Source organism: Solanum lycopersicum, chromosome 1 (assembly GCF_036512215.1).
Source record: "Solanum lycopersicum chromosome 1, SLM_r2.1".
In the NCBI taxonomy this organism is placed as follows: domain Eukaryota; kingdom Viridiplantae; phylum Streptophyta; class Magnoliopsida; order Solanales; family Solanaceae; genus Solanum; species Solanum lycopersicum.
The window spans coordinates 4,513,736-4,530,148 of NC_090800.1; the positions used below are offsets into that span (position 1 = coordinate 4,513,736).

At 30.0% G+C, this 16,413-nt stretch overlaps 1 protein-coding gene across 1 annotated transcript; it reads left to right on the forward strand.

Annotated features, from left to right (window-relative positions):
- The first annotated feature begins 7,294 nt into the window (after window positions 1-7,294).
- Window positions 7,295-9,678, forward strand: LOC101266747 (GEM-like protein 5). Its single transcript, XM_004228392.5, has 3 exons — window positions 7,295-7,672; window positions 8,536-8,810; window positions 9,411-9,678. The coding sequence occupies exons 1-3, from the start codon at window positions 7,441-7,443 to the stop codon at window positions 9,606-9,608; spliced, it is 705 nt and encodes a 234-aa protein (XP_004228440.1). The 5' UTR covers window positions 7,295-7,440; the 3' UTR covers window positions 9,609-9,678.
- The last annotated feature ends 6,735 nt before the right edge of the window (window positions 9,679-16,413 follow it).

A 16,413-nucleotide genomic window follows, 5' to 3' on the forward strand; every position in this document is an offset into this window, starting at 1 on the left:
CTTTTGTATGTGAAACAATATACTTGAATCATGCATTTACTTGGCCAACCTTTTATTTGTCCACACTATATGACAAATTTGAATTCAACATCCTCGTCACAATTTATATCATTGAGCGCTACCTCACATCAAAGATACCGACGACAGTTATTTGATATTGATTCCAATATGACATAACTTATCGAGATCTCTTCATTTTTCATCATTTTCCAGGTACCTTAACCTTTTCTGAGGTTTTATGAAGTGTTATGTCAATGTGCTATTTTATAGCATTTGCCTCGTTATCATGACCATATTGATCATTTGCTCCTTCCTTCTTCAAGGAATTTTATATTTGAAACCGATTGGTCTATTACGCTTCGATGTATCATAGACTCTGTCCTCCAAGGACTTCAGATTGGAGCATTTGCAGCTGAATTATATCATAGGGTCAGTGCATTCATCTGACAATTGATTAGCAACATTATGCAAATGAATTATCCCTTGAACTTTAAGTTCACATATATATTTAACGAGGATCTAGATAATTCATAATTAAGCTCACATATAATTTTCAGCTGTCAAAATCATCTCTCCCCCTAATGTTAGAAAATCTAACATTCATCCCAACCTTATTTGGAAATTCATCTTTGTGCGTGGTGGAGCAATAAAGATCATAGCCGCACATTTAACATTTTAGATGAAAATTTTATGGCTCCTGACCTTGAACCAATTTTAATGGGGAGACCTTGTTGGCTTGATGCATACATGTGTCGGTACATGTTAAGTAAATTTATCTCAAACCAAATTTTGTTTTGGGAGTTCTGTTCTCATAACCATGATTTAGCTATAATTGGAGACATACAATTTTCTCTAAATCAACCAGCATTATCAATATAATTTCATAATTTGAAATTGTGTTCTTAAATTAACAATTCGAGCAAACAACCTTACAAATACCAATTTGTAAGTTGACAATAAAACACATGTGATCATCGCATAGATGCATCTATCATATAGTTGCAGATGATCCACATGGAAGGTGAATGGGCCCATATTCACCTTTTTATATATTCCAAAAATTTTAGGGGATTACAATCTCAACCTTAGCTGGTACAATGAAAACAAGCAATACTAGAGAATTTTTGAAGAATCTTTTATTTCTTCATCATATAAGTCACATAAATTCTCAATTACATTTGCATCACATTTAAATCAGAAAGGTCAACTGATCATGCCAACTAATCTTTATTTCAGTGCACTTATAGTTTACTTTTGCATGTGATTCCATCAACATGCCCATGTTTGGGTGCAACAAACACGAGGAAAAAATGGGTAATATATATAACTCTCTTCGATTGAAGTAATTTAAAGATATTAAATCTTTTCATAATTTATAGTCTCAATATTTCTTTTCAATTCATCCGAAACTTAAAAAGTTTCTTTTGAGACTTACTACAACCCAATATAATTTCTTTGATAATAGCACAACTCGTTAGAGCTTGCAATTTAATTTTGTGTACTATCACATATTCCATGACACCATCCCTATGGTGAGCATCTCCTTCAAGGAGGAAATTATATTATCATTGTCATGGTTAAAATCATTACGAGCAAGACATGTTTCTTACTTTACTTTTGTTGTACCATAGGTACACAACTAATGACAAATTTGTATTGCCACACAATAATGACTACAATCCATATAGGGAAGAATTATTTCTTTCTTTTTTTCTTTCGGAGTTCACAATAAACATACCATAGTGACGTATAAACATACAATACCATTAACTATTTCTGGTAAATAAACTTTATTTCCTCTCAAACCTCCCGTAGAGGTGAATTTTGGTATATATCATTTTTTTCTCAAACCTCCCATAGAGGTGAGTTGTTTCATATATTCAACCCATAATGATTTTATCACATCTTGATCCATTCTCTTATAGAATGGTCGAGCATTCACGATACTCATCACAAGTCACATTTTCTTCTACGAATGGACTAATCATTTATATGTACTTCACAAAATTTGCATTATAAGTACATTGTCATGATTTTAAAATTCATCATATTTCCATGATACACCTCAACATCACTTTGAAAGATCAAGTGTACCATCACTTTATCTTCTTGTCTTTTGATGGAGGATTTATAAACTTGTCAAATTATTGGATCGACAACATTCACAAGTCCAATGTCCTTTCATACCATTTTGATAATGAAAACTACCTTCACATTTCAAAGGACTATTTGGAGAACCCATAATGTTCTTCCTTTTATAATTACCACAATGATGACTATTATAATTTCGTCCCTTCATACCCTTTTTCATATCGTTAATCATTTGTCATCTTTTTGACTAATTATTTACTGCTACCACATTCATACGATAGAATAGAACAAGTCAACATCAGATTTCAAAGTTATTATATGTTGCTACCACATTCTTTTCAAGGAATGGAGCAAATTCAATGGGACAAGTTTCAAGGCTTTTCATCAAAAATATATTATTTTTCTTAGTCATTATTTTATCATCGCTATGATGCATTGGCTCAAACTCAATGTCTTACCCATATAAGGCGTGTTACGCCATAATTCTGTAGGACTTGAACCCAATCATGGTGCATCAAAACTCAAATTGATGTCTTACCCTTTTGGTGCGATAGAACTTGAATCTATCGTCTTATCCTCAAATATTTTTCATTATGGTGCATCCGGACTTTAACCTGATGTCTTACCCTTTTGGTGCGATGAAACTTGAATCCATCGTCTTACCCTTAACCGACGGTATAATAGATCGAAGTACAACATGATTTACCCTTTGAGTCTTTCAAACCAATCAAAATAATATTCAAACTCATGCTATTAAATTTTTATACCTTCTTTCATTTAAGAAGTTTTGTATAGCATGTCATATTCAACCAATAGTTGTATATACCTTTGGTTCCTGACAATTGTTAGTGATTGAATACTATTGTATTCTAAATCATAAAAATATTTTAGAAAATACATACCTGATTTTATGCAAATAATACCTTGATTCTCATAACAAGATCAACCAAAACATGAGTTGAAGAAAAACTAAAACTCAATCTTTTTTGGCTAGAGACTCGTGCTGATAACGTGTTATAAAATCAAACTATAAGAATATAAGCATAAAGAGAAGAAGACAAGAGAAGTAGATAGAAGAAGATGAATTTTCTTCTTATTCAATTGTATATCAAATGGAGAGTGATATCTCTATTTATAGTGTTGAGATATCACTCCCAAAAGTCATTTAAGTAGTAGATACATAGTTATCTACATTGTTATCCAAAAGGGGGTTATAGCATCTAGGAAATACAAATACATAAATTTAGTAGTTCATGAATAAACCAAATGGTCATCCACTATTCAATGGATTTATAACATATTCAATATTTGTTAAAAATAATAACTTATAACCTATTATTATTAAAAATGAGGCCCCTTAAAGTTGGGGCCTAAGGCACATATCTTTTTTTAATACTGTCAAGCCGCCCTTATGTATAGGTTCAATTTTTTATTTATGTGTGGTGTTATGGAGCTTGAACGATAAACTAAATTGACACTGATGATGATATTGATGACGTTGAAATTCGAGTTTGATAAATTAAAATAATGTTGGATAACTTATGGAAACCTCATTAGTTTAGATGTTAAATATGTTTGTAATATTACAAATCTTATCAGATTTTAGACTTCAAATACATGTATTTAGCGCGTTTAGATACATCCAGATACATGTATCTTAGATAGACATAATACGTAAATAAGTCTTTTAACTTGACTTTATTTTATAATTATACCCTCCAATTTTAGGTATGCACAAATACACACTTAAACTTATATAAAGTTGAACAAGTAAAACCATGAGACTTACGTGACAAAATACATGTAGGACACCACGTAGGACAAAAAATAACATGTAGGATGTCATGTAAGACATATGTGTTTATTTGTTCAATTTTATATAAGTTTAAGTGTTACTTGTGCACACCCAAAATTGAAGGACATAAATGTGATTTGAAGCCAAATTAAAATACATATTTATGTATTATGCCATCTGGGATACATGCAATCTTATAGATATTGTATCTAAGTGGATTCACATATATGTCTTTGACTCTCTGGCTCGCACTCTCCTCTTTTGCTCTTTTTTCTCCCTGTATCTAGTGATATGTCTAGTGTGATTCACATGTATTTAGGGAATGATTCACATGCATCTGAGAATCTCGCTCACCTCACTCCTATCTCATTTGCCTCTCTCCTTCTCTCGCACGTATCTCTCTATTTTAGTGTATATGATAGCAAAAATGTGTCTCTAAGTGTACCTACTTGAAATTGGGTACGAGATTATTAATTAGTAAAACAATTTGTAATTATTTTAAACTATAGAAAGAATTAGTGTATATGATAAGAATGTTTGTCTAATTGGATAGTTTTACCAATAATTTTCCACTTGGTATTTTTTCAATTCATGGAATAATCTTGATAAACTTATATCTCGAGTTTGGAGGTGCTCATTTGATGAAGTTTTGATCAAATACTATATTGATCTTCGAATATTTATTTGTGTTACTCGTATTTCATGTATACATCCAATTTGTATGTCATAATTCATATTATTTGTATGTCATGTGTATATTATATGTATATCACTTGTATGTTATGTATAATATTGATGCACATGATACACAAAATATACGTATAGAAGATACGTACATGATATAGATATGACATACATGATTTTCTTCGATTTTTTTATATTAAAATTAATTTGAATTTGTCGTAGATCCACCCAATCCTCATAATCGACTCCTCCAAGTTATTTCCAATTGACCAGATTGAGCAACGCCCAAATTAATTTTCAATACCATTTTTTTGTTTAATTGAAACCTAATTTGCTCTCGTAAATAAGAAATAATTTTACCCCAAAACTCCGAAGACATACATTCCACACCTATTCCCTTCTACGTTGTTATAAAATGAAAAAAAGTCTTTTATATCGAGTAATAAATTGGAATTATTTTATTTATATAAATAGCAAAAAAAAAAAAAAAGCGCAATGTCGGGCCAATAAGGATTGTGGTGAAGTGATAAATATTTATTTATCCTTAATCAAGATGTTTCAGATTCAAATCATCTAGGGTACATAGTTACTTTTGATAGAGAGCGCTCTACGAGACTTTCTAGTGAGAATCCAAATTTAGTCAGATTTCAATATGAATATCGAACAATTGTATAAAATAATGCACAATTCAAAATATTTAATTGATATTTAACAATATGTATATTTATTAAGGTTAATTATTTTTGTTGTAATGATAGACTTATTTAAAATTTGTAATCCAAGAGATGTCACATAAATTTTATTTCAAAATACTTGAGTTTTCATTTTAAATTTATGATCAAATTTAGATTGTTCGACTCTCAAAATTTAAACTATATTGCATAAATTAAAACAATGAAATATTAGGAAACACCTTAAGTATGAGTAATTTCTTAACACAGTAGACTACACAGAAAATAAAAATAAAATAAAAAACTAATAAGTTTGAATGCAGTGATCACCATTTGACTGTTCCTTATTTTCTCATGAATTAATTACATCCAAAACGATTATCTTGTTCAAGAATTTTATTTGTTATTGTAATCTTTTTCTCTATCGTATCTCTTCTTCATATTAATTTTTATACATATATTACTTAGGCCAATGTGTAAGATAATCGTATTCAGAATTCTTATCCCACCATTTATATCATAGTGAGGGGACAAGTTATCCAATATAACTATCCACAAGATAACTTGATATCTACCCAGGATAACTTGTTTTTAGTGGTGGAGACAGAAGGAAAAGAAATTGTTGCAAGTGAGATTTGTGGCTAATTAAAGATGTTTAAACCCACATCGATGACATCTTAAACCACTAGTTATAACAACATATTATGTCAAGGATATTATTAATCATTTCTTGGATCATTTCACTTATATATGCAATATTTTTTGGATGTGACACTGACATATATTTGCTTATACCACGACTTATTTCCAATCAAACAATCTCTAAAAAATAGGACTAATTAAGACTGATATTACACCATTCTTTTCAGATCTCACGAGTCACTAGTAATAGTACTACTTTGATTATGTTGTTGTACAACTAAATCAATGTTTAAAATGTTAAAATAAAATTCGTATAACTTAAATTTTGGATCTTCCCATACTAATAAAATCAATATTAAAGATGTAAAAGATAAAATATGTACAACTTAAATCTTGGATCTCTCTATAGTTTGAGTTTGATGTACTCCAGCTAAATCTATGCAGTACAATTGACCATTTGACCGTTGCTTATTTTATGGTGCAATTTGCAAAAATGAAAAAGGTAAGAAAAATACATATCTTCTGGTACTCATGATCGTTCTATAAAAGTGTATATTAGAAAAAATAATGCATGTATTATGTATTTTATTTGATATATTTCCTCAACTTGTCAAACAGTCCTTTTTGGTATTATAATATGTATAACTAATACATTATACATGAAATATTATTGTATTATAAATACAAAGGATTTTAATGCACGATTAAATAAATACTCCCTCTGTTTTGGAAAAAAATGAACTATTTATTTTAGTCTGTTTAAAAAAGAATAACTTTTTTCATTTAACATTTTACTTTTAGCTTTTCAAGTGACATATTTAAGGACACAAGATTAAAAAGATAATTTTGTATATTTGACATACCTTTAATTTAGGACCATCATATTCAAAAGTCTTTTTTATTTTTTAAACTTCGTATCAATTCAAATTAGGTACTCCCTCCATTCACTATTGTTTGTCATGTTTCTATTTTTAGAGTCAAACTAAAAGAAATATGACTAACATGTTAAGATATATTTTTTCATCATATTGATAAGCAAAAAATTACAATTTATAGTATTTTTCATATAGTTTTTGAATATCTAAATTTTTTGTTTAAAACATCAAATTAATGTAATCTACTTTAAGTTTGATTATAAGTCAAATTGACTTTCGAAAAGCACAACATGACAAATAAAAATGGAAGAAGAAAGTAATATAGATATTGCTTACAACCTATCGAACGATCCCTACATGCATGTACTTGTTTGATGTCTCTTATCAGAGACTGATATAATTTCTTTGCTGATTCGAACCCACAATTTTATAACTAAAAGTGAAAAGCGTTCATCATCCGAGCAACTCGCTTGAATTGAAACTTAGCTTCATTTTGCAGCATAGTAATATATAATAATCAAGCAAAAGGAGAACGCGTTTTTCAGAATATACTTATTCCTTTACATATATAAAAATTCATTTTTTTTTCCCATTCTACTAAAATTAAAGCAAATTCTTAGGCACAATCTTTTACAACCTTTTTTCTTGTGTGAATAATAAAAATTTGATCATTTTATTTCATATGGATCATCAAAAATTAGGCACCACCAATATTATGAGTCCTCCATCAGTCCCAAATCACTATAAAAAATTTCATGATCAAGAAAAGAGACATGATTTTCAAACTCAACAACCTTACCTTGTGTATTCCCCTGTTGTTAAGCCTAACAACAATCCAATTGACTCTGTTTCTCATGTCTTCAATTCTTGGACTAACAAAGCTGACACTATGGCCCGTAACGTCTGGCGTAACTGTGAGTTCTAAATTATTTATACTGTCAGTTGTATATTACTTAAAAACTCTTTAATTGTATCATTTAACAGTGGTTGGTAAGATAGTTTGTTGTATTCATTCGATTGATATATGCAAAGAGTTCACACAATATTTTTGTGATCAATAATTGTGTAGGAAGTGTTGTTGCCTCTTATCATTAAATTTATGAGGTTCCGTGAATCCAGTAATTTTGATTCAAATTCTATATTTATCTTATGAATATGTATACATAAGCTCTTAATTTAGAATCATATGCTAGAATTTCGAATTTATAAACTTCAAATCTTAGTTCTACGTGTGAATTATTTAGACTAGTAGTCTTTTGCTCTTGTTTGGTCAAAGTTGAAACTTGAAAAGTTTGAATTTTTGAAAATTGAAGTTGTTTGGGTGGACGTTTCAAAAATTGGTTTGAGCTTGTTTAGAGCAGTTTTTGTAAACTTGAAAAATATTTGAAGACTATATAGTCAAAATCTATACGAATTTCATGGTCAAACAAATATTTGAAAATAATTTTTCAAAATTCTTCTATTGTCAAAAGGCTAGGTTTTTTTAGTGTTTTGGTCATCTTTCACGGAGTACGAGGAATTGCTCTGTAAAGTAACAGAAAGCGGGGATAGCCCATAAATTCCTTTATCATTGTGGAAAAAGAATACTTAAATTGCGGGATTATTCTGAATGGAATATCTAAAACTTTAAATTACAAAAAAAAAAGATTGTTTAATGCATAAAGCATCTCACGTTAACAAGGTTCAGAGAAGGGCTACACATCGTATTGTCAGCATTGGTGGTTGGTTCCGCAAACAAATATATTGATATATCTTGGTTTGTGTTTCATGTTTGTAGTGAAAACTGGTCCATCAGTATCAGAAGCAGCATGTGGTAAACTCAAATTGACAGCCAAGGCATTGACAGAAGGTGGATTTGAACCACTTTACAAGCAGATTTTTGCAACAGATCCAAATGAACAGTTGAAGAAGACATTTGCTTGTTATCTTTCTACAATAACTGGTCCTGTTGCTGGAACTCTTTATTTGTCATCAACCAAACTGGCCTTTTGTAGTGATCGTCCCTTATCTTTTCGAGCTCCATCGGGACACGAAGCTTGGAGCTACTATAAGGTAATTTTAATACTTTAGTCTTCTCGTTACTTACTAGAAAAATCCCATCAAGATAGATCGTGTTAATGACTTATACTTCTATTAAAGGAACGAGGGTGTAGTGAAGTACATTATGTAGCGAGATAGATGACTCAAAGTTGATGAACTTTGACTTTTGCTAGTATAGGGAAAAACCTTTTATATTTTGTTAGTCGGGTATAAATAAAGACTTTTACTAATATAATAGAAGGTAAGACAGACTTTCGTGTAACTATTGTGTGCTCTTCAATTGATTGGTGAATAAATAACTTTAATTATAGAGTCTTGTGAATCAAGCATAACACACTTTCTATTAGCTCATTGTATCAAGACAAACAAGTATAAGGAATTAGTGCTTAGTGATATATAACCTCAAGTTTTTTTTAAAAAAAAAGTAGAAATATACCGCTTTAAACAAAATTTCCCTCTTTGGTTACAGAAAGTATAACTACCCAAGCTCTTTCAACTTGTCTACACTGAAAAATGTTACTTTAACTTATACCACTTGTAAGTGATTTAGCTACGACGTTCGTCACTAATTTGTTGCTGAATAGCTCATGGCTAACTTGAGTGTCTATGTAGGTGGCAATACCATTGGCAAACATTGGAAGTGTCAATCCAGTAGTGATGAGAGAAAATCCATCAGAAAGGTACATTCAAATTGTCACAATAGATGGTCATGATTTTTGGTTCATGGGGTTGATTAATTTTGAGAAAGCAAAGCATCATGTCCTAGAGACTTTATCACATTTTAGAGGCCAACCTTATGGTGGATATTGAAATGTATGCCTATTTGTTTTGTTCCTCTATGTATTTGGAAGAGATATAATAAATGTACCATTACTATTAAGTTTCTCTGGTTCAGATTAATTATCGTGTTTCTCTTTTACACGTAAAAGAAATTATTAATGAGAAGAATATTTTGATTAGGGTACTTTAATTTTTTTTATTTTTATAAGAAAAAAACCCTTGACTTGATCAAAGGACATCGCTTGTTTTTTTTTTTTTGAATTGTTCAATTCTTCTTTTAGGATATTGACACTTGTATTTAATTCTAGTGATTGTTTTAGCCTAAGATTAGGTTTAACAATTGAAGTTAAAAAAGATTGACATTGTAGGGCAACTTTCATCTATAATCAACAATTTATTAGAAGGTAAATATCCTCTTCTTGTTTCATGCACTATAACATATCTATTTATATAAATTTTTGAGATATCAAAATTACGTATATTTTTATTCTTGATTATAGTCGACGAGGATTCTATTTTTTCATCGAAAAACAAAATCTAAAACAAAAGTGTCATTCGATTCTTAATGGATTGGATCTAAATTTGAGGATTTCATGAATTTCAACTTCTCTTCCTTCTTTTTCTCTCTTTGATTGAATGTATATGTGAGAGTTAGTGTGATTGGAATAGGTTGAAAATGAATAAACAAGAATATATACAAATTTTGAGAAAGATTAAAAGTGATTTGGACTTATTTTAAGTGAAAAATCAAACCTATAAAATGGCTTTGTGAGATCACACTTGTCTATTCTGTATATCACCCACAACTTTCCATTGTTTTACACCGGTATACATGATATATAGGAGTGATATACGTAATTATACACGAGATGCAAAACATTTGTTAATTGAGACCTTGTTTTATGAGCTTGGTATGTAAAACGCTTAATCCAAATGTGTTTCCACCTAGTCAACTTAAGTTTCCAGGGTTACATGTTGAATTTAGGTAAAATATTTTGTTACTCGACTATTGTGTGTAAGCTATTTGTTTTAAAAATAGACTGGGTCAACTAACGATACATGTTTTCGTTATGAGCAGGAAAAAGAATTGTATGATCTCGTGAATTACTAAGTTCATAAATTATAAGTAAAAACCATAGCATTTTATTTATAGATAAATCGATTTAATTATCTATTAACCAATCATGTGGAACTATTAACATTGTTAAAGATAGTGAAAAAGAGAAAGGGTGTTGAGGAAACAATTTTGTTGGACCTAAAATTTAGGACCCGTTTGACCTCAAGCATACTTGGAAAAAACTTCTTTAAAAAAAAAATGGAAAGTGGTGTCTGGTTATATAACTTTACAAATAAAATAGAATTAAATTAAATGTTATTAATTTTTTTTTAAAATTTTAGAATAAAATTAAACTAAATTTAAATCAAATAAAATTTATTTAATCAATTTAATTCGATTTTCGATTTTAATCCGTTTAAACCATACGCACCCCTTTGTGCAATACAACCATACGCTCCCTTTCTTAATTGAGCTATTTATTTATATATTTATAGAAATTTCTTAATTTAAAATGTGAGACCTTTTCCGTTATATAATTTTTTTTTTGTTCCTGTAAGAGATTTATTCATCTCAGCCATCTTTTTTTTAGTGATTTAGTTGTTCTTGTTATTTAATTCACAACTTTATTAATTGACATCTTATTAAGGTATTTATATTAAAATAGTATTAAATTAAAAAATGAAAGAAAAAAAATGCATGTACGGATATTTGATTTTTTTTTTTTAATTCAATTGGTTCTACCGTATCTAATTTACAACTAAAAAGGGTAATTATTTTTTAAAATATCCCATCTATGTAAGTGGGAATAAAAGAACAAGTCAGATTTTCAACTTAGCCCAGTAATCATTCAAAACTTTGAATAATACATTTACTTCTAATCATACTTTTCCCTTGCTCTAACCCCCCACCCCACCCCTCGGTTCGCTTCAGTTTGATTTTACGTATTATTTGTTTTTAATTTTTAATGCGCTAAATCAATAAGATATGTTTTATCGGTTTTCGGCTTATTGATTTTGGTGTTTAACGATTCAATTTTTGATTTAACCAATAAGAAAATGCTTATAAAACAAAAATATGACATCCCTAATAAATTTGACGAGACAAGACAATAATGTAACTTTACAAATGCTCATAAAATAAATAGAATGTGTAACACAAAAAGAAATTAAGAGAAATGGGATTCTTAATTTAGGTTTTGAGGATTTGTATATTGTAAAGTTGTGAATTCAAAATCACAGTGAAGTATGAATTGAAGGTTAAATGACACATACATAACTAGTAAGATATTGAGATTAATATTTAATATTTATGTATAGGTAAAAGTAATAAAATGTTATAGTCTTAATGAGTTATCGTTTTACCCAATAACCCAATATTAAAAATCAATAACGAACCAATAATTTTCTTCTATAAAACTATTCAACAATCGTTAATGCAATAACATTTTTTTGATTTAATTTATCAATCGATTCAATTTTTGCACGCTTTTATTTAAAAGTGAACAAAAATAATAATAAATGTCATATAAAATTTAAAGAACATTTATCTAGATTATTAAGAAGTGTAGAATAGAACACTTGAATAATGACAAAATATAATAGTTGGAATTAACAAAAAAAGTATAAAAGTGATTCAATGAAATAACAGAAGATTCGAAGAGGAGACAGAAACAAGAACATGCTTCTTTCATAAAGGAAACAAACATGCACAGAAAGATTCCCTTAAAGAGAGGAATGTGTATGGAGAAATTTGAAATTATAAAAAGGTGAGGTCAAAGAAGCGACCAATTAAATCGTAAATTTTAAAAGTCTTTTTGTTTATGTAAATATTAAATTATTAGCCATGACATGTTCTGGCAAGAAGTTTTTATTTCTTTAAGTCGGTGCAGATTCAAGTAGTGCCTCATAAATTGAAACATATTGAGTGTTTTTTTTTATGTGTTGGACACATTTTACTCTTTGAATAAGCTTTTCAAATTGAGTTAAATTTTTACGTTTATTTCTTTTATTTGGTATTAGAGCCTGATATCTCTATACCACACTTATCACTCTTTAATTGTCATATCCAAACTCATAAGTTGTGATGACATCAATCGATGTTTCAAATCAATAGGTAAGCCAATTCAAATATCTTACCATCAAAGTTAATATAACAAGCAAAAGGTAAGTGATAAACATAATATCTCAAGAATAAGTCTTTCAAAGTAAATGTGGAAAAACTTGATGTCATAAGTATAAGAGCTTATAAAATATGGTGCAAGCCTGAAACTAAAATGATCAATCTAAATATAAGAAATATCCCATTTGAATACTAAAATAATATAATAAATAACGAGATATAGACAGATATTGGAATCGACAATAATCGGGGTGTAATGCCAAAACTTAAACTAATAGAAATATATCTTATTATATGATATAACCAATTGACCTACATAATTAAAAAAGATTAATTAAAAGCATAAAAATTGTAGAGAGAAAGTCTCTCCATAAACAAAACTCTTAAATGTTTATATTGTGGATAATATTGTGTTTATAGTAGGAAAAAAGAGTCTTCAATTTATAGAGATCCATACATTTCTTCTAAGGAAAAAAAATCAAATATGAAAGAGAGATATATTTCTCTTTAAAAAATAAGTTAAAACATTTATGATAATACTTTATCTTTTCCTTCAAAAGAGAAATAAAACTCAAACATGGTAGGATAATTAGGACAAAACTCTAACAGATCTTCACTTTTGGCTGGAAATCTTGATCTTCTTTTTTCACACAATCTTCATGTATCACTGTTTCTTACCATGATTTAAAAAATTTATACGGGTTAAAAATTGAAGCTCTCTGTTTAAGTTATGAGTAAGGTTAAAAGTGGAGCTAATGCGTTAAAAGTAAGATGCAAGGGTTAAAGTGGAGCCCGAGCATTAAAAGCTTGCAGAGGCTGAAAGTTGAAGTCCATGTGTAAATAAGCATGAGTTGTAAATAAATTTTGTTCTTAAGGATGGAGCAACGATGTTGTTGAAAATACATTTGAAAATTTTCTTCACATGTAATAATGCAAACATCTTTGTGTTGGGTTTTATTTGCCCTAAATTTCACCAGGAAAAGGTTTTGGATTGACTAATTCTTTTCTTGTAGGAAAAGGTTTAGGACTCTATAAATAGAGGCATGTTCCTTCTAACTTAAGCAGCATTCACAATGTAGTCTTAAGGGCTTTGAGAGTTTTGGTTAGGGGGAGAATTTATGGGTCACAAGTTTGATACGTTATCACTTGTGTGAACCTCCCATGTATTCCGAGTGAATTGGTTGAGGTTGTTTCTCTCTGTATTTTGTACTCTCATATTTATAGTGGATTGCTCATCTCCTTTGTGGACGTAGGTTGATTGACCGAACCACGTTAAATCTTTGTGTCTTTTGGTATATTTCTCGTTGTCTTCTTACTCGTGATCTTTCGAGGTTTGCATTGCTAGCTTCCGCATTTACACCTGCTTATTTTCGGTCCTAACAAGTGGTATCAGAGCAAGATTCAATGATGGAGTCAAGTTCAGTGGTTCGATAATCGATGATTGAACCAGGTTAGAAAGATGTGTTCATCTTGGCGGTGTAGTTCTAGCAGTAACCTTTTTGACAATAATGAAGATTTTGTTGGAGAAATTGTTTCAGATAGATTCTTTGTGTTGAGACATAAATTTTGCAATGGAGATTATGGAGAGGAGAAGCAAGTTGTTGAAGATTAAGTCAAGAAGGTGGACAAATTTATTTTGTCAGAAATTCAGGCCAAGGGGGAGATTTGTTGGGTTTTATTTGCCCTAAATTTCTTACTATAAATAGGTTTTCCTTGTAGGAAAAGGTTTTGGATTGACTAATCCTTTTCTTGTAGGAAAAAGTTTAGGACTCTATAAATAGAGGCATATTCCTTCTAACTTAATCAGCATTCACAATGTAGTCTTAAGGGCTTTGAGAGTTTTTGGTTAGAGGGAGAATTTGTGGGTCACAGGCTTGATACGTTATCACTTGTGTGAAACTCAGATGTATTCCGGGTGAATTGGTTGAGGTTGTTTCTCTCTGTATTTTGTACTCTTATATTTTATAGTGGATTACTCATCTCCTTTGTGGACATAGGTCGATTGACCGAACCACGTTAAATCTTTGTGTCTTTTGGTAAATTTCTCGTTGTCTTCTTACTCGTTGTCTTTCGAGGTTTCCTTTGCTAGCTTCCGCATTTACACCTGCTTATTTCCGGTCCTAACTTAATCACCATTCACAATGTAGTCTTAAGGGCTTTGAGAGTTTTGGTTAGGGGGAGAATTTATGGGTCACAAGTTTGATACGTTATCACTTGTGTGAACCTCCCATGTATTCCGAGTGAATTGGTTGAGGTTGTTTTCTCTGTATTTTGTACTCTCATATTTATAGTGGATTGCTCATCTCCTTTGTGGACGTAGGTTGATTGACCGAACCACGTTAAATCTTTGTGTCTTTTGGTATATTTCTCGTTGTCTTCTTACTCATGATCTTTCAAGGTTTGCATTGCTAGCTTCTGCAATTACACCTGCTTATTTTCGATCCTAACACTTTGGTATCATCACATTGATTGCAATGATCTGAAAAAATCTTAAACTTGTCTTTCGATTTGTTCTATTGGATCATTGAATCATGTGCTCTATTATCACTTGTTGGGTTCGAAAGTAATCAAAATATCATGCGAAAGCTTATAATTTCAAATCATATCATGATAAATAACACAACGCATAAAACTATACTAATGAAGACATATATCATTATATGACATGACCAATTGGCCTACATGATTTTTTTTTAAAAAAAACTAATTAAAAGCATAAAAGTGGTAGAGAAAAAGTCTCATCGCAAACAAAAACTCTCAAATGTCTACATTGTAGATTTTATTGTGTTCCTGATATAAGAAAATCAAATCTTCAATTCATAGAATTTCATACATTTCTTCAGAAGAAAGAATAGCCAAATATGAAAAAAAAAATTATATTTTTTATAAGGAAAAGTCAAAGCATTATTGGTAACACTTTAAATTTCCTTCAAAAGAAAAATATAACTCAAATATTGTAGAAAATCATGGAAAAACATGATTAGGTGTGAGTCACAGGACAACCAAACAACTCACCACAACTCCAAGATAATAAAGCTCTGACTTAGAAAGCTCTATGAGATGCGCTTGTATTCAAAATTCAATCTATACCACAAAAGAGTGCAATAAATGTAGAATGAGTACAAAATCACATGTACTCAATATGTCTCGTATAACGAGAACAAAAAAAAGTGACATGAGTTTACATAAGAAAAATATTTTTTAATTTTGCAAGTCTACGTTATACGTAACAACCAAGTTTCACCCAATAGGAATAATCAAATGTCATGTAATGTCCAAATACCAATGAAGCACATAATCAAACAAGAATGAAAGATGTAATGAGATTCAATGCAATGCAACATCATGAAATGATATGCTTCAAATGCCAAGTACTCTTTCAATCGTATGTATAATATAGTTCTTGAAAATTCATCGAGAGTTCGTGATCATGAGGGACTCTCAAGGTCTATAGTTATGCCGACACGAACAGTCTCTCATATTTGTGCGAAAGATCTCATTGCATTATTAATCTATTATAAAATTAAGTCCTCCCTAACACATATAATCTACACATACCTAATTTATAATCATAAAATGATCTCAAGACGAACGATCTTCATGTGTCATATCATGTTCAATCTCATGTCAATGTATGATACATCTCAATCAATCAAATGT